At 43.7% G+C, this 19,253-nt stretch overlaps 1 protein-coding gene across 1 annotated transcript in view; it reads right to left on the bottom strand.

The window, feature by feature from the left end:
- Window positions 1–19,253, bottom strand: part of hmcn2 (hemicentin 2) — a 47,711-nt gene that overhangs the window by 16,389 nt on the left and 12,069 nt on the right. Inside the window, exons 8-40 of the mRNA XM_044366568.1 lie at window positions 18,900–19,163; window positions 18,648–18,792; window positions 18,079–18,200; window positions 17,551–17,823; window positions 16,974–17,115; window positions 16,534–16,661; window positions 15,682–15,795; window positions 15,444–15,602; window positions 15,144–15,338; window positions 14,069–14,164; window positions 13,794–13,921; window positions 13,552–13,696; window positions 13,107–13,219; window positions 11,496–11,655; window positions 11,186–11,345; window positions 8,459–8,586; window positions 8,028–8,279; window positions 7,282–7,365; window positions 5,270–5,461; window positions 5,050–5,180; window positions 4,755–4,899; window positions 4,357–4,483; window positions 4,103–4,260; window positions 3,445–3,723; window positions 3,224–3,366; window positions 2,372–2,522; window positions 1,935–2,153; window positions 1,718–1,831; window positions 1,432–1,619; window positions 1,238–1,334; window positions 992–1,153; window positions 721–834; window positions 330–526 (exon numbers count right to left, since the gene is read on the bottom strand). Coding sequence (XP_044222503.1) covers window positions 330–526; window positions 721–834; window positions 992–1,153; window positions 1,238–1,334; window positions 1,432–1,619; window positions 1,718–1,831; window positions 1,935–2,153; window positions 2,372–2,522; window positions 3,224–3,366; window positions 3,445–3,723; window positions 4,103–4,260; window positions 4,357–4,483; window positions 4,755–4,899; window positions 5,050–5,180; window positions 5,270–5,461; window positions 7,282–7,365; window positions 8,028–8,279; window positions 8,459–8,586; window positions 11,186–11,345; window positions 11,496–11,655; window positions 13,107–13,219; window positions 13,552–13,696; window positions 13,794–13,921; window positions 14,069–14,164; window positions 15,144–15,338; window positions 15,444–15,602; window positions 15,682–15,795; window positions 16,534–16,661; window positions 16,974–17,115; window positions 17,551–17,823; window positions 18,079–18,200; window positions 18,648–18,792; window positions 18,900–19,163 — 5,225 coding nt within the window. The remainder of the gene's footprint in view (window positions 1–329; window positions 527–720; window positions 835–991; window positions 1,154–1,237; window positions 1,335–1,431; window positions 1,620–1,717; window positions 1,832–1,934; window positions 2,154–2,371; window positions 2,523–3,223; window positions 3,367–3,444; window positions 3,724–4,102; window positions 4,261–4,356; window positions 4,484–4,754; window positions 4,900–5,049; window positions 5,181–5,269; window positions 5,462–7,281; window positions 7,366–8,027; window positions 8,280–8,458; window positions 8,587–11,185; window positions 11,346–11,495; window positions 11,656–13,106; window positions 13,220–13,551; window positions 13,697–13,793; window positions 13,922–14,068; window positions 14,165–15,143; window positions 15,339–15,443; window positions 15,603–15,681; window positions 15,796–16,533; window positions 16,662–16,973; window positions 17,116–17,550; window positions 17,824–18,078; window positions 18,201–18,647; window positions 18,793–18,899; window positions 19,164–19,253) is intronic.

Below are 19,253 nucleotides of genomic sequence, written 5' to 3'. Positions count from 1 at the left end.
TGCCAGCTGACGCATGAATTAAGAGTTAAGTGGAATAACTTGGAATAGGGTTAAAACACTCTCTCAAAGCAAGGGTGAGCTGGCGCCTTGACATGTATGCAACTGTCTCCAATTTTCTGAGTTGTTTCCAGTCGGTGTATTTTATGGGATGAGTATGTGAACACTGAATAACGCACAAAGGGCTTTGGACATTTAATAAGTTAAGTGTGTATAAAACTGGAAAGTGAAGTCAATGTGGGCCCTGTAAAAAAACAGTTTGAGTCATCAAAAGACTTTTATGCTTTGTTTGCAGCCTCAAGCATGTATGACGTAAGGACATTTTTCCTGACCTGAACTCCTATGATCTCCAGCTGGTGACGATCCATCTTCAGTCCATTCCCTGCAACCAGTTGCAGCCCGTTTTTATACCATGTGACCTCAGGCTCAGGAACACCGTGGGCCTCGCATCGTAGGGTGACAGAGGAGCCAACCTGCGGGGTCACCAGGTCTGACTCAGCATCAAGACGGGGCTTGAGGGTGGGCAGTACTGTTGGTTTGTACATATAAAGAGGGCATGATCTCAGTGTGATTATTCCAAATTGGTATGATTCACTTCTAAACCATACTCGGTCACAGCTGGCTTGCAGAAAACTAATTTTTTTTGTCGAGACACTGTGTTGAGATTTGATCATCTGTATATCTAGCTGAATTGTGCAGATGGGTCACCATGTGTTCCCTCACCATAAACCCTGAGGAGGATACTCTTTTGGTCCTGGCCAGCTGAGTTGGTGGCTGTGCATACGTATTGTCCTGCATCTTCCAGCCTCGCCTGGGGCAACTGCAGCATCTGGCTACCTAAAGTATTAAAAAATAAAAGAATAACATAAAATTTGAAATGTACTACAGCATCTGTGCCATAATTAGATTCAAATAAAAGCAATTCTTCTAATTAAATCGGGTCAAAGTTGAGAAAAAAGAATTATTTGAGTATTGCTGGTTCCTGAGGTCTGACCTGGCAGAATGTGGATACCAGTGCTGAACTGGAGAACTTGTCCGTCTCTGGTCCAAGTGATCTCTGGGGGAGGGTATGCTTGGACATCACAGAGCAATGACACCATGTGGCCCTTGATCACACTAACCTCCTCCTCCTTCTGGCCTATTATCCTTGGAGGCACTGAAAGACAAACCGACAGTTGCATTGTGCATGTGGAGGGCACGTCATCATAAAAGTGTTTGGATTTTGGGCTTTTCATCTCACCTTGCACTTTCAGACTGAAGAGCTTCTCAACTGTTCCAACTTTGTTTTCAGCTACACACAGGTACCCCGCCATGTCTGAAACCTGGACACTGAGGAACTGAATGATAGGATTGGATTGTTATTCCTCAATACAGCATGTCACAGTTGGATCTATTGGTATGCTGGTATTTGTCTAGATGTCATCACTGGCTCACCTGGAGTTGTGTCCCATCCTCACTAATGAAGTGCTGTGAGTCTGTGTGCATTGGCTGCCTGTCTCTCAGCCAGGATATGACTGGAGCTGGGTGCCCAGTCACATCACAGTGGAGGACCACAGTGCTGTTGACCACTGCTCCTATTTCCTCCATAAACTCCTCTGATGCCCCCATGATCACAGGAGGTACTGAGGAGGTGAAACAACAGACGTCAGAAATTATTTTGTATCATTTCCAAATACATACCTTTTAATTAAAACTAAAATATGCACATGTGCTTGCTTACCCAGGACCTCCAGTCCAAAGTGCATGCGGTCCTCTCCTGCCTCATTGACAGCCTGACATGTATACTTTCCAGCATCTTCTTTCTGCACTCGGGCAATTTGTAGCACCTGTCCACCTGAGGGGACAAACCCACAAAACAGAAGATTTACTCATGAATATGAAGTCTCAGTCACATGTCTGGTTTAAATGAGATCACACAGGAAGGAGTTTCTGAAGACCTGGAAGTAGTATCACTCCATCAGCAGTGGTGAGCTTTCGGCCATCCTTATACCAGCTGAGCTTGGGTGGGGGTATGGCGTTACTCTCACAGGACAGGCTGATGGGATGACCCAGGACCACCTCCCGCTTTTCTACCATGTCATCGTTGTTATCATCATCCTCGTGTCCCAGACCCCAGGCTGCTTCCCTGTTAGTCACACGGTGGAAGACTGGGGGAACTAGAGAGGGGAGCATGTTTTTGTCAGTGCAGTTTATATTATTTCAAAATTTTCAATTCCTAAAATATAAATCATAATTATACTATGAAAGAAGTCTTGTATCACATCTGCAACTAACAGAAAATCTACTAAAAGTTTTTTAGTAGATGTTTTCTTTTAAAGTGAAATGTCTTGAAGCACAATTCTGAGGATAAACACACATATTTAACTGAACACACCATGAATGGTGACATGAAAGTCTCTCTTGTCCTCCCCTGCAGAGTTAGTGACCACACAGGTGTACTGCCCTTCATGGGAGAGCATGGCGTTCTCTATGTGGAGGAAGTGGCCACTTTCCTGAATGCCGGCATGGGAGTTTCCGGTGAGCAACTAAAGGATAAATAAATGAATAAAACATCAGATGATATCATCTAGGTGAAATATTGTGCCTAGTATCTGTGAGTTTCTAAGAGGCATTTAGATTTAAATGTTGTAATGTTACTACATGAATGGACATTCAATATCATGGTGGGTTTGACAGGTCAGACAATCATAATGCCTTTAGCAGGTGCTCAAATGTCTGGCTTTTAAAACTTCCAGCCTGTATTGTGTTTTGAAAAAAAAATAACACCTCCAACCCCATTTTAAAAATTCAAACATGAATCTAAATGTTATAAAACATGTAATCCCTTCACCTAATCCTCCCTAATGGAGGCCCTGCAGAACATACATATACAACACACACACACACTGAACGATGGATGTGGCAAAATATTTCAGCTGCACATGAAAATACCGTAGGTCAAGCCAAAAACAAACAAAGCACTATTATTACAGTGTTTTACGTCATCACATATCTTCACTTTATGCTTCTTTTAGTCATTTGCTATAATTAACCGGCTTACTCATGGCTCAAAATCTGGAGTGGAGGTGGCTTGTGCAAGCGGATGTAAGTCCTATTGAGGTTGTTGTAATTCGTACTGGTTGCCAGTAGAGGCTGATAGAGGCTGGAACATGCACGTGAAAGCCACTTGAGAAAGAAACGTTTGCGGTTTTAAGAGATGCAGAGCTTGTAAGGATGATACACCAACCTGTCCATCTTTGAACCATGCAACCTTGGGCTCAGGGAAACCTTTAGTGAGGCAGGAAAGAGTTAAACTGCCATTGATCCGTACTTTCTCTTCCTGACCACCAAAGGTCAAGGATGTAGAGTCACCTTCTATCTGTGGTGGGACTGATTAAGAACAACAGACATATCATTACAAGTTTGGTTTAAGCCATTTCATCTTGTAAGTGTGTGAATCTGTCTTACCCAGAACACTGAGAGAATAGTGCTTGACAGCAGTGCCGGCTGGATTAGTGGCCCGACAGGTGTAGAGGCCAGTGCTGTCTCCCTGTGCTGATCCCAGTCGTAGAGCCTGCCCGCCACGGGTGTATGTCAGCTGGGGACTGGACACAATGGGCTGGTTGTCCTTCAACCAGGTGATACTGGGTGTGGGTGAGCCCTCAACATCACAGGGCAGGACGGTGGGGAAACCCAGAACCACTGACACCTCTGAGGTCTCACTGGGGCCCTTGATGGTAGGGGGGGCTGGAGAGAAAGACCGACAATACATCAATGTGTAACAGCCAGTGAGATTTATACTGAGGGACCCTAAATACCCTAAAAAAAGCCTCCAAAAAATTAAAAATATATTATGTTCAATACAGCTCTTTCCTAAAACAACTCTGCTACCACAGCACTTCTGGAACAGTAATCAACTCAAAAACCCACTAACTTTAGTTAGTGGGTTTTTGGGTTATTACTAAGAGATTTTTTATTTTCTTGGTACTTTTCTTTCTTTTGATTTTCTATATAGAAAGAAAATACAAATGCTGAATTCAGGCCAATGTTGTTGTTACTGTACAGTTTGTCATAAGACTGTCTACACTTTATTGTAGTCAAATAGAATCAGGGGAAAGGTAGACACCTTGCACTGTGAGTCTGAACTGGCGCATCTGAGTTCCTGCATTGTTACTGGCCAGACACTGGTATAGCCCCTGGTCCCTCAGCCGTACTGACTTCACTTTCAACACTTGGCCATCTTCCAGAAACTCCACATGTGGGTCTCCGTCACGGGACAGAACCCTAGAGAGAGGAAGGAACGACAGATCAGATCAATACAACGGGTACTACATCCTGTGTGTAGTGCTGAATGTCACATCAATAAACAGTGATGCTTACTCTCCGTCGCGGCTCCATTCCACCCTGGGTGCTGGTTTCCCGCTTACTCTGCACTGAAACTCCACTTCCTGGCCCAGCACTACAGTTAACTCCTGCAGCCGGGATGTTCCTGAGATCACTGGCGGAGCTGTGACAGTACACACACAACAAGGACAATGAAAAGTGAACAGATTACATCGTTAACAGTGTTCATTCCAGATAGTTAAGCTGTTAATGAGGTAATTGTCATTGATAAAATGCAAGTTTCATTAATTAAACTGTTAAAAGTTCCTTGGAGCTTTTATGTTTGCTTATGGTAAGTACTTTCCTGAGCTTTTATATGTTTTGTTACACTCAATACATGTACTCTATTATTATACATCTTAAATATAAGTGTGCTTGCTGGTTAATAACCTCACCTTGCACCACTATGTGATATTCTCTTCGGGCTTCTCCGGCTGAGTTTTGAGCTGTACAGGCAAACTGCCCTGCATGTTCTTGCTGGACTCTGTAGATTCTGAGCAGCCTATTCCCATTCTGCAGATACACCCCAGGACTGTCCACCTGGACATAAAGAAATCAGTACAATGATCGCATAGTGTTACATTGTAATTACAGTGATGACCACTTGGTGGCATCGTACAGCTAGATATAGTCAAGATATTGTATGTTAACAAGTTTTACATGTACTGTTAATGTGAAGACAAAACTCACAGGATGACCATCTTTACTCCAGGTAATTATTGGTGAGGGGATCCCAAAGGCATCGCAGCCAAGAGTGAGAGGCTGCTTCAAGGTGACAGTGAGGTTCAGTGACTCGCCATCATCTTGGATCTCTGGGGGAACTGAAACAGCACGGGGAGAGAAGGAACATTTGTGTTTTCAGTGTTTCACAGTGACATTCATCAACTGTGGGTATTTCGTTAAATCTCACCATTCACTTTCAGCCTGGTCTTTCTCTCCACAGAGCCTGCCTCATTGGTCGCCACACACTTGAAGTCCCCACTGTGACTGGCAGATGCTTTGCTAATTACAAGAGCGCCATCCCTCGCCACAGAAAATTCTGATTGTTCAGGGTGTATCTCCAGGCCATTCTTAAACCAGCGTACCTTGGGATGAGGTGAACCTGCAGGTGCAGGAACAAGAAGAGATTTTGGAGTGAGTTAAAAGTTAGCTGTATTGATTACTGACAGAGAGAAAAGTTACTTCCACCTCTCTGCTGCTCTATAAGAGAACTTAATGGGCAAGCGTCCCAGACTAGAAAAAGTCAGGGCAGCAGGGGAGACCATGCCAAAATGGTTAGAGTCCTCTCTGCATGCAAGCTTGAGAGTCACATAAAAAAGTAAGATATGGTATTTGGAATTAATGTATGATGAAAGATTTAAAATGCTAGCATCAAGATTTATTACCAAACAGAGTCTTGAGCAGTAAGAATAGGAGTGGTTCAAAAAGCAGTTCAAAGGCACTGATGCGTACACCCAGGAGCCTGAAACAGATGTGTTCTGTGGATTACTGGGTGAAAAAGAGCCGGAAATGGTCAAGAGGCGAATGGTGGAACTGGGAAAAGGTGGAGGGGCGGATCTTGCACCCAACACAGTTGACTCCCAGGTCAAGGACAGAACAGCAATCAAAGAGAACACAGTGGAGTGAACCAAATGCCATGGCTCTGTCTATTTACAGAGGTGTTACATATAGAAACACCACAGACGAGGAAGGGACATCAAACACAGCACCCTTCCCCAATCCAGAAAATAATAATAACCACAGCAGATGTAGCACAACCAAAGGTGATGTTATCGTCTGTTGCCTCTCTGAACACATGTTTATAGTTAAGAAGCTCTGAAGTAAATTCATTATCTCATTGCTGGGAGGAAATGCATACAGATGTTCTGTTTTATATGTTAACAGATCTCATTAGTAGACTTTGAATTTATTTGCTGGGGCTGACGAAGTCTGAGATTATCTCTTCCATGTGTTTCTCAAATAATTACCTTTATCAAATGCAATGCGCTTGTTGGTGAATTAATAATATCTTTCTGGTAGAGAGTGCGTTTTATCTCTCTCATACAGATAAATCTCTTGAGAACAATGAGGGGATCCTTGTTTCCTGCTGCCGGCTGCCTCTCTTGAGTGTCAAGAGCATCAAGCATTTCTGTGTGAGCCCTCTGAGGCTTGGTACAGTCTCCCTGCCTGCCTGTCAGGAGGTATGACTTGGATGGATTGAGGGCTAGTGTGGCTTCTCCTTCCTCTTCCTGTGCTTCACGGTGCACCTCAGACATCTCTGTCCTTTATCTGCCAGCAGCAGCCTGTAATTAGGATTCCTCTCCCAGCAGGCCCTGACGCAGAGGAAAGCAGATGTGGCTCACTGAGGCAGCAGGCAGACTGATGTTCCAGCTGTTGCTCCACATTAGACGCAGTCCTCACCTTCTCTCACCAAGCTGGTTACCATGGCACAGCCCCACACAAACAATACCTGTTTGCATGGGCTGTCAGAGGGCAAGTATCCATCAGTGCATCTGCAGAACACTCACTGTCTTTTTGAGAAAACAGCAAGCTCTCCACAGCCCTCCCGGATGCTACCTTGTTCGCACAGAGATGTTAAAATATGTAGACAAGAACTTGTCTCTGGGTGCCAGGATGAAAAGAAGCTGTACCTTTTATGATGGCAGGAATTGTTTTTTTTTCCCCAATGTGACAACTAAAAGTCTATGGTGACAGTGAAACATTCCTTTGATGGTGCACAAATACACATATCTGTCCTACATTTAAAGTGGAGTTTTCTTTTGCTACATCATAAAGACAATCCTAAATAAAAGACAACACCGCATCAATTTTAGGGTTTCAGTCACACTGTGAATTGTGTTTCATCTGAACACCAAACCTTTCACTGCCCAGTTCTTTTCTGTCAGTCCAAGGCTGACTCAGGCTGTGTGAATCATTTTGTACCTTCAGCTGGGCAAGGGATGATGACCTTGCTGTTTGCTACTTTCTCCATGATGGCATCTCCAGGTTCTGCAAAGGATGGGGCCTCTGTGAAGATAAAAAAACATGTGAACTACTGGTTCAAAGTGGAAGGGCAGTTGATATAGTGAACTTGAAGTGAAAGGTGTAATGAGAATTAGTCAGACAGGTTGTGTTATCAATAGCAGTTCCATTGTCAGTAAAGAAGTGAGTGAAGAGAAGCCTTTTAGTGCATCTAAGCGTCTGCTGTAGGTGTATGATTTTAGACTTCTCACATGCATACTTCAAATCAGCTAATACCAACCTCAGGCTAAGTGTTAGTGAAAATGGATCATCTTTTCGTTACGGGGAAATTATGCTCATAAAGTGACTCTTGGGGTTCTGACTTGTGTGTCCCCAAATTCCTAATTAACACGTTAATTAATCCATTGAAAAAACAGGCAGACCTCTTATACAAGTTAATAGAGGCTTACATGACTGCTTATCCTCTTGCAGCATGGAGCTGCTGTACTGTACCTCAAGGGAATGAACCTCTAAAGACGAAGAGAGTCTAAAACTGGGGCACTGTCAGCGTATATAAATGCTCAAATCACCAGTGCTAAGAAATCTTACAATGCAAGCATGATTTAAAATATATTGTATATATTGCAGGGTTTTGTTAATTTCTGTTTACTCTTAAGGTGAAAATCAGAGCTGCAATGGAAGAGAAGAACTGAGGTGCAGGTATTCACCGAGAACTTCCAGCTTGATCTCCAAGGTCTCCTGTCCAGCACTGTTCCTGGCTACACATCGGTAGGTGCCCTGGTCAGCAAGACTGACCTGCTGGATCCTGAGGGGCAAAGTGTTCTTGACCCCAACAGGAAGTCCATTGTGAAACCAACTGACCTCAGGGCTTGGTTCTCCCTGGACCACACATGGCAGAGTCACTGTTTGGCCGATCAGGGCTTTCAGGAGGGAAGGTGCCGGCTGAATCCTGGGTTTAGCTGAGGACAAACAAACAAAGCAAATACATATCTTACCACATCTGTTAAGCTATTTAGATATTTTACATATCTGACATAGTTTACATACTGTAAATTAGAAGTGATGTATTCACATGACAGTGTTTTGAAAAGGGAAGTTTTAAGGTTTCTGACTTTCTAATGAAACCCCACAGACTTACCTTGAATGTGTAAATTGTAGCTTAGGGATATGTTGCCTGCTGGGTTTTCTGCAGTGCAGGTGTACAGTTTACTATCAATCAGGCGCACATCAGTGATCTTCAGAGAGCCTGAAGGCAAAACAGTGAACCTGGGAAGTGGTTAGGGGTCAAGGGCAAAGAGATGGAGAAAACACAACACTTTGAGTCACTGAAGATCTACAGCCTGTTTTGGGACAATAGGCGTTCCTGTTTTGAAGTACTATTTTCCTCTAATGTCCCATTTTCACCTCAGAACATGCGTACATCTGTAAGACCACAAATATCACAAAATATTTACACTGGTTGTCCAGTGTCAATAGTATTGGGCAGCCAGTATTATGTACTATATGACACTAATATATATTTTGATATCAACCTTGAGAGTTGTGTATGTCTGTGAGGACACATTTCCAGATGCAATTTTGCATCTGTTACTATTTTTAGTAGAGGAGGATGAGTTGATGAACAGATTGAGACAGTGAATTCCCAGTGCGGCTTCTGCCAGAGGCTGACTGATTAAGTGGTACAGTAGTATGTAAAATGGTAAGTTAATATGTACAATTGTTTAAGTATGGAGGAAGGAATAGGGCCTAATGATACTGTAAATTTGCCAGGGTGTTTTTGATTTTAAATTAGGATATTTTCTTCACTTTAAGAATGAGTCAGTAAGCTCTAAATACAAAACAAAAGTTGCAAAACATTGTAAAGCTGTTGTTGGTGTCTTTGCATTTGCTTTGTTTGGTTGCATTGAAGAAAAATGGTAAATTGTCAATGATAAATGGATCTGTGATGGATGAAAGCTAGGAACAAGAAAGCATTCAGTGTCAGAGTCCAGACTTCTGCCAGGGTCTAGTAATCTCCCCAATGAGTTGTTAGTTTCACAATTACCATTGTCTGGGGTAATTACAGTATGAAAGGGTAGCTGAAGTTTGACCTGATGATGTCACTGTAGGAAAGGTCAGAAGCTTGCCAAAATCAATGGATTTCTTCCTGTTGGGAACAATAATGTTGCACAGCAACTACTGTTTGTTATATCTAAACAGATCATTTCAAAATCAAAAGGTTAGCCTGATGGTGGTGCTAGATGAAAGGTCATGCAGGTCACCGTGTATGTTTCATCCTCTTGGAAACAACAATGTGGACAGCAAAGTTTATCCCAATCCAGCCATTAGTTTTTGAGATGTTTGTCACAGACAAACAAGTGGACAGATGGAGGCGATCACATACACTAACCTCCACTCCAAAAATATGCTTTGTATCAAAAACAACAGCAGTTAAATGTAGGTAAAAATTAGTTAAATGTAGGTCAGCAACTTTAAAAGGGTGTGTGGTAACTTGAATTGCACCAGAAGCTATCCAGCTGTATAAATGCATACTTATTATTTACACAAATGTGAACACACCTCTGTGATTTATCTGAGATAAGTATGTCTCCTAAGCAACTGAATTATAACAATAACATGTTCATGTAAGTGGAAATGAGCTGGAAGCACAAAGGGCTCTCTATTTCAGCTGCACATATGGTGTAATACGGCTCCCCCACCTCCTCAAACAGCCTTAGGAGAGGCAGCAACATTCAACATCCGAACCAAATGACTGTCTCTGCAGTGGTCAATCTGTGGTCAGACTGCAGTGTTGTTGCTCGGCAGTGCTGTGCTGACGACTGACACAAGCTAAAGCACACAAGACATGAAACACCCCTCTCGCCTATCCATCAGTCCCCACATTGGTGTCAAGTCATCTGTTTACACAGTCTGACATAAGGACTAACTGGGACAAATTGGCCTCATCAGGATTAGAGTGAGTCTGGAGTGAACAAATCCACTGACCCAGTGAAGAACAGCTCTTTGGTCTTAACCCTCTTCTGTCTTTTTGCTAGTAACCTAAATGCATGGTTATAGCAGAAATCTGGCCGCCCACTGATTCAAGTTATTTCAACAATCAGCACCCCCTGGTCATTTCTTCTGACCTACAGAGTGTAGCAGGAGAGAATGAGTCTCCCTTTACACAGCTTGCTTGTTTCCGCAGGTCCCACATATGTAAAGCATGGGCTGATGTGGGGGTTGTTCACAGAGATGTGTTATTCTCATCAGTAAAGAGTCAGCATGTTGTTTTACTGCTGAAGCACCCCAGGGAATCCGAACATCAGGCAGACAAGGCTTGTATCTTCCTCTGTCAGTTAGTTTTCCTCCCCTCTTCCTGGCATCCCCTACGCCAACCCCACCTTTTCCTTCTTCCTGGCCCCCACGCAAGTCATGCTATATCTGAGTCAGTCACCACCACAGCTTTCAACTCCCTCCGTCATTCTTCTCTCTACCCAAAACCAATTCGGTCTGGTGTCTGGCCCAAAGAGTCTGTCTGTCATCTATCCAGTCTGTGTCCCGAGACAGCCCGCCTGTCTGCACCCAGAGTGACCACACATGAACATCTGGGACCAGATGTTCTTCTTCAGTTTAGCCGACAAGTGAAGCCCGCACACAGCTCTCTGGCAGATTGTTGCTGTTGCTGCTTCTGCCTAGCTGCCCTTCAAAAGGAATCACTAAATGAACTCCAAACTTTAGCAGCAGCTTTGAATGGCAGCCAGTCCCTCATTAAAGCTGAGTCACATGTTAAATCAGGGGTAAGGTATGGTGAGAACTTTTGCCTTTAGTTACATGTTTAACTAATTTTACTACATCATTGCCAGAGTGAGGTAAGACTTCCTCTTACCCAGCTGTGACAGGGGGTATGGGATGCCCATTTCTGCTCCATGTGATGAGTGGAGAGGGACTCCCCTGGGCCTCACAAGGTAGAACAACCTCTGTCCCCACCTCTGCAGCCATTTTCACTGTGTTGTCATGGCCACTCACTCCCATTATCTTGGGCATGGCTGTAAAAGAGGGAAAACCAGAGGGAGTATCATCTAGGCTCTTGTTCAACTAATACAGACATTTTGACTCAGAACATGATCTGCAGACATCAAACACTGGAAAACACTGCTCTGTTTGGGTGACTGTGGTCAAACATTTATTTGCCTTACTGTTAACACTGAGCTTGATTTCTCGGCTAGCATAGCCCACAGAGCTGGTGGCAGTGCATATGTAAATGCCTGCATCGTCGGCGGTGGGGTGGGGGATGTGGAGGTATCCATCAGGGTCAGACTGGAGAGAGGCGCGGTTCCCGGGCAGAGGCTGCCTCCCCTGGAGGAACGGCAGGCATTAGACCAGAATATACTGTAGATAAAAGCTGTCCACACAAGAGCGTAGGGACTCTAAGCTTAGTTTAAGGTTTACAGCCCAACCTTTGATGTCTGATATAATTACAGAGCTCCCCTTTAGCTCACTCTCTATCTCAAATAGGCGCACACAAGAATGCAGCCTGCTGCACACGCACTTGCTTTGAACATAAAATTGCTTTTACAGATTCACTTTTATCTGACAAGAAAATAAATTTACTTGACTAGAGCACTACTCTGAAAATGTTTGGGGAAAAAGCAAAGAAGAAAAATTTGGCTCACATCAACAATATGTAGGAAACAACAGCATGTTGACCCAACTTAGCAATGCTGACTATGTAATGTGTTTATTTTGCTGTGTTTATTTTTTCATGAGCAAAGTTTGTGCTCTTGTATAAATGACTATTAGGGATGACAACAGTTTATAGAAAAGGCATTTGATTGTGCCTGACAGGATCATATTGTGTCATAACATCCTCTGACTACCTCTGCATTATTTATAGCATTTCTGCTGTAATTTTAACACAATGTCTGTGAAAACTAGGCAGATGTGTAGTATGACACATGCAGTCTGAAGATAAGGTTCCTGGGTGGGTAAATGATGTTGTCTTTGGCCTGGTGCAACAAGCTTGAAGGTTTTCTCCTCAAGATATGACTACTGAAGTTTTGTATTAGAAGGTGCTGTGAGAAAGGTTTTAAATAGCTTCCTGGGGTATAATAAAAAACTGAGTGATTTCTCACAGTCAAGCCACGGTATGGTAAAGTTGCCATGGTTACATCCTTCCTGGTCAGGTTAATCAAATCTTGATTGCAATGCAAAATGTTATTGTTGGTGGTGTTTTTAGAGTGTTCTAATAATATTCTTACAAATCAGAGAAAAATAAGGCCAAACTGGACTGAGGAAGAGAAACTTAAATTAGATAATTATTAGAAGATAATGTATCCATAAAATAATCTTATTTAATTATATCAATAAGGAAGGGATCTTAAGGAATATTAAGTAATTCATTAGAGAATTCACATTAAGTTGATTACCTTTTTTTATTTATGAATATTTCTTAAGGACATGACTGACGAGAATGCATTATTAGATGAAGATAAATACTCTTTTACAGTCAAGCACCATTATGCTAGTGCTGATTACATTGAGAGCGTGCTGACAACTTGTTTGGCTCAAAGTTGCACTGAGCACCATATGAAAAATCTAGATCCCATCACCATTGCAGGACTGTATACTGATCTTTGCTTAATGTCTTAATGATGATTCATTTTCAGATGAATGGACGCCAAGTGTGATCTTCTGTGTAGGATGTCGTGGGAATCAGAACTAACCCATTAGTCACGCATGGATTCATGAGATACAGCCAAATAATCATAGAGAAAAGTAAATTTGGTCTGCGATTGTGACATCCTTACCTTGGACCAGGCAATAGCTGGCTTGGGAACTCCGCTAGCCTCACATGATAGTGTGATGGCTACACCCTCGTTGGCTATGTAGTGGTAAGGACCAGCGTTGATCTCAGGGGGCACTGTGAAGGAAGTAGGTCACAAAACACAGCTGTCTGACTGGCCGTGAAGAAGCGGGCCCACAGCATTATCGCTGGCCTTAGCTAGCCAGCAGAATCAGCGCTCCAGGCATTTCTTCATTACAAACCGATGATGAACCATAATCTGGCCTGTCTGTCATTACTCTCCCATGAACAAAATGACCCCATTCATCAAAGCATGCAGTAAATTGAACCCTCTCACTATGATGACAGCAGGTGGTCAAGTCATTGACGTATTATTGTTTTCCACGCTTAGTCAGCACATTGTTTTCCTGACTGTCTAAACCTGCCAGTGTTGGACAGTGTGGACTTACCATGGACCTCCAGGCTGACTGTGATGTTCGTGGAGCCTGCTACATTCACCGCGGTGCAGACATATGTCCCAGCATCTTCTGGGACGGTTCTTTCAATGTACAAACTACCATCACTCCTCAGGAACATTCGCCCATTCAGCTGAACCTGTGCAAAGGGAAAAAAAGGACTGCTGTCACACAGAAACATGGAGATTATCGATAAAATGATCCATATTCAAGAGTTAATTACCAGCCAGGCTTACAGGTTTTCCATTTTGGGACCAGTGTCTTTCTGGAAGAGGTATTCCATCCAACAGCATGCAAGGAATACTCAGGGACTGGCCGATACCAGTGGTGATGATCGGGGGACCTTGGGCCAAGAGAGGGGGCTCTGCAGAAACATGCAAAGTAAAGACAGAAATACTAACAGCAGGAACGCATGAAAGAATTTAAAGGCCACACTCAGCTTTGAAGTAGCTGCCATTGCTTCTAAACTATGTGCTAGTGCAGAGATATAAAAGAGCCTAAACAAGCCTACCCAGTCCAGTGACACTAACTCTGGCTTCAGTTTTGATGGTTCCAAACGGGTTCTTTGCCTCGCAGATGTACAGCCCTTCATCATCCAGCCAGACACCTGAAGTCAAACACACAGTAAAACATCAATGAGGACACTTCATCTACAGACATCCAACACACTCTATACCGCTGAGATGAGCAATATCTCTACACATTGAGAAACAGACCAGTTTATCTAGAAGAATTAGTCCACACTAGCAGCAGTTAAGTCCTCTGCTCAATAATAAGTGGTATTATTGGTTTGACTGCGCTGTAATTAGGAGTTAAAAATAGAAAATAACGGGATTAATAGGTTTGGCCCAGCTGCTAGCCTGCTGACACACATGTCCTGCTCAGTAAATTCTCCGAACATCACATGTTGGAAGATCAACATATGATTCAATTCTTGTGTTTAGATAGTTAGGCTGATGTTTAAGTGGGTGATGACAAGACATTAAGCATTAAAGCAAAAAGTGAGGAGCAGGAGGGTGAGGGAAGATGGAAGTTTGTGAGTGACACACTATGGACATACATGTTTGGTAAGACAAAAACAAAAAATAAAGCCCTCTGCAACAGATTGAGCTAATTAGGTCAGACGGCATTCATAAATGGAAACAGTGACAGAAGCAGCCCATGCAAATATGTCTGTTCCTCTCCAATATAATATTAGGCACACTATAAACATTTAGTCATTTAGAAGGAGCACAAAGGATCTCCTTCAGTGGCTAAGATTAAACATATTGCAGGCGGGAAGGCCTCCAGAGTTCACAACTTAAATTCCCTTCAGCCTGATGAAAACACAGTGAAAGAGAAATGAATGAACAATGGATACTTAGTGTCTTAGTTAGAGCTATCTAACTTAGTAATGGCAATGATATCTTGTTGCAGCTCTCTAAAGAAAATGTTTTGAATTTGATATGAAAGGCTGCACCTGTTCTATGTATAATCACTGAGAAAATTTCAGTCATGCCAGTCAGTGAAAGGCAACCATGAAGTTGTATTAGCCAGCAGTGCAGACCAAAGCTCAGTGTTGTTATAGTGCTCCGTGAATAACTCACTCTGGATTAGAAGGAGTCCGTTCTCTAGCTGCATTGTTCGACTGTGGCTGTCTGTCCTTGTAAGAATCTGCCTGCCGTCCTGTCTACGCCAGGTCACTGTTGGCTGCGGGAAGCCTCGGGCAACGCAGGGGAGGGTGATGTTCTCCCCTACGTTGGCCGTTACATCAACTGGTGCCTCAGAGAACAATGGGCCCGCTGTGGATTGGAGAGTGGTAAAAGATGAATTTCCCTTTGTTTAAATGGAAGAGAAAAGAGAAAAAATAAGCTCTGTCTAACGTCTTAGTATGCAGACGCTCTCACCTCCAACCTCCACACTGACAGTGCCAGACGAGGTTCCGGCAGGGCTGCTGGCTACACAGTTGTACTGACCAGCATCCACTTCCTGCACCCCTCGAATGTGCAGAGTCCCGCGGTGTACATCCTGCTCAACAAAAGGAGCAGAGCCCACCTCAAGCTCACCTGCAAATACAAACAAAATAAGCCTGCTGGTCTCTGACATGTCATATTCATGTACGCACTGTGTTTGACCTTAACTTACCTTTGAACCAGTGGACAAGAGGCGAGGGAATGCCCTCGGCTTGGCACTCCAGAGTAGCATCACCCCCAACAGCTACAAGCACAACCTGCTGTACCACTGTTATTCTAGGCACCTCTGAAGGAAAAAATGGAAATCTTAAGATGCAGTTCAACTTTGAATTTTTTAAAGGATTCTTATCTTACAGAACATTTGTATGCAATTCTACTATATGTTGAAATAATAGTAAAGTATTATTTGCCAGAAAAAGCTGCAGAAAAATCTGCAGTAATTATAAAAACTACGCTTACATTTCACACACATTCTGTTTCAAGAGAGCAGGGATAGATGCTTTTAGAGCAGGCAGACAGCTGAGCTGACAGGATTAGATGATCTACAGTATCTTACAAGGCTCTCGCTGCCTTGACAGATCAATGTTGTTAAAAATGACATTCAGAGACAAAAGTGTGTATAATACCAGCACGCCCCAGGAAGAGGCTGCCACAGTCCATCAGTGTTGAGGTTTGTGTCAACCACTAACTGACAGCCGTGACTGAAACTTCAGGCCTACAACTGTCAGCACTCACAAAACAATGAGAGAAATATCCTATTGTGTGAGACAGGCCAACATGTGGCCACACTCACTCAAAGCAAGTGCACAACTCATGCTGGATATTATTCACAGATTTATTCAAATTGAAAGAAATAGAAGCAACACAGACAAGCAAAATGTGTTGCCTTATTTGAAGTCTGAAAATTAATGCTAGCATAAATTATTACTCTGAACAGAAATTTTAAAAAATGTAAATGAGATGTGGTAAGAAGAACAGTTTGGGTAAATGTCAGCCTGAAATCTGCAGCAATATGTTGACTTACCTGCATAAGTGAGTGACACAGACTGAGAGGCAGTCCCAGCCTCATTGGTTGCTAGACATGTGTAGCTCCCAGCATCCTCTGGGAGAGCCCCTCTAATGGTCAGAACTCCAGGTTGGTGTAGACTAAACCTGTATCACGCAATCAACAGAATTCATGTTTGTTGGCTCTTCATGATTGCATGTGCAGATGTAAAAATTAAATTCATCTCTAAACCTTTCTGCTGTTCTTGGGCATCATGAGACAGATGTTTCTTTGAATATGCATTTACACAGACACATAAAGTCCTTGTGGCCTGAGAAAAAAGATTTTACATCAATAGATGTAAATCTCCAAAATGAAGCAAACAAGATGTGGCATTCGCGCATGTAGTTAAAGTGGAAAGTAATGATTCTCAAAGTCCTCTGTGCCAGAGGTGTTGAGTGGGCTGAGAGTTCCCTTACCTCGGCTGATTAGTGAGGAACATGTTTCCATGGCTCCAGAAAAGTTGGGGAGGGGGGGAGCCGGACGCTGAGCAGACGAGGCGGATCTCATCCCCTCGGGAGAAAGCCTGGCGCTGGGGGTGAACTACCACAGACGGAGCCTCTACAGTTGGAGTGAAGCACAGGCAAAAGGCTGACGATGACTCAGGGTTTTGTCACTGCTGCATGATGTCATTTATAACTTCCCATAACAAGTTTAACAACAGTAAACATCACTGACGTGGGCTACAAAGCAGTTAGCAGTACTCCATGTGTGAGATTACAACTGGCGGACCATAGTGAGGACAAGTTTCACATTTGCTATTTTTGAAATTCATCACAATCATCTGACGCCATGCCCACAATAGAGGCCTCAATTTTCTACAAGCATCAACTCTGGCTGATGAGAAACATTTTCTGACAAGGAAGTGGCTCAATCCGACTGTGGGGAGGTTAAGCCAATAATGGAAACCAGATGACGGGGGCCTGAGAGGAGCCATGAGGCCCCGGTGAGTTAAGTGTTTAAGCAGATGACCAGTGGGGTTTCATCCTACTGTACCTGGGACAAGAAGCCACACGGTGATTCTGGTGTCTCCGTGGGTGTTGGTGGCCACACAGTGGTACTCTCCAGCATCTTGAGTCCGCACCCCGCTGATCTGCAGGGATGAGTCGGACAGCAGCTTCACCCTCCCTGTGCGGGCTCGGATGGTATGACCCGCTCGATGCCAGGTCAGGTTGTGGCGCATGGAGCCCTCCACCTGACAGGACAGCACAGCCATGCCTCCCACTGAGGAAGTCACATTCACTGCTGGCTTTAGAACCGGAGGAGGCTCTGTTTTAGTGGAGAAACAACCAAAACATAAAACTGGTGTTATCAGCGGTGAACAAACATTGCAGAAATAGTTTACTTTTAATACAAATGTTTATGCTGGCATACTTTGAAGCAAGTTGATGTTTTAGCCATGAATCTGTGATAAAAAATGTCTGGAACTGATTTCAAAGCTTTGCCATGACTGTGATATATATGCATATACAACGACTGAGGAAGCGTACGCGCTCGCATGTTGTTTGTGTGTGTGTGACAAACCTCTGACAGTCAACTGGGTTAAGGCATGTCCCTGTCCCGCACTGCTCTGTGCTATGCACTCATACAGGCCTTCATCCTCAGCTGAAGTGTGGGCAATCTCCCATGATGCCTTGGCAGAAGTCCTGATACAAAGACACACTTGTTTCATTTGTTGAGCATGACAATAGCCACACAATAATATTTTATGTCAAATTCAACACGTATCTCTGGCACATACACACTGGGAATAGTTTTCACCACAAGTCAGCTCCATTTCATGAATGTAATTCAAAGCAGAGCGTCAACACCAAGAAAGAATAGGTGCTTTGTTAATTTTTCAACATGACACAATCGAATATGTAATGTTGTTAAAATTGACTGTGTATACCTGTTTCCTGACAGATGAGACAATAAAATACAAGCATCAACCAGCACTAATGCTTTACAGACATGCTTACTGCTAAGAGTGCACAACATGTAGTGAGTGACCTAATTAGTGTTTTTTACAGCAGGTAATGGGCACATGAAGCTGCAGCATTTGAAGGTGGGAGAGCCAAATGTTACATAGTGTAAACAGAGGAAAGACTCACTGAAAGAACTTTTCCTCTCCCAGGGTAATCCCACCTCTGATGAATCTTAGCCTGAAGGGAATGTCACTCTCCACCGAGCAGCCAATTGCAGCGGGCTGCATGTAGAAGCCCCTCACCACATCAGGCATGCTCACAGCTGGGGGATCTACACAAGGGAGGAAACAGGTTACAGGTCACGAGAGAGATTGATGAGGTGCAAGAGACATGGCAGAGTGGCTTTGGAGATGTGTCTGAGGGGAGAAGTTGTCTTGCCTGGAACAATGTTGGTGTACGAGACACTGGATAGCCTCTGGAAGCGGTAGCCCTCCTCGTCTTTGCCGGTCACCTTGATGAAGAAGCTCTGGGAGGGGGTGCGGAACTCCGGGAGACTCCACAGCCCTTGCTGGCCGAGGTCAGAGGGCAGAGGCACCGTGATCGTGCGCAGAGAGCGCCCTGAGCCAGACATCAGCTCCACATGACTCAGCTGTCCTGGAGGCTTCAGGCCTGTGCATTTCAGCAAAACATGGGCTGGAAGTCCTGAAAGACAAAGAAAAGCCATCATGAAGTCTTCATCTGCATGTGGTCTCAGTCAAATGACATTCAAGACACTGACAGAGACATGAAAAG

Source organism: Thunnus albacares, chromosome 2, assembly GCF_914725855.1.
Source record: "Thunnus albacares chromosome 2, fThuAlb1.1, whole genome shotgun sequence".
Lineage (NCBI taxonomy): Eukaryota > Metazoa > Chordata > Actinopteri > Scombriformes > Scombridae > Thunnus > Thunnus albacares.
Note: the sequence above shows the minus strand (reverse complement) of the source record. Positions and strands in the feature narration are given on the sequence as shown.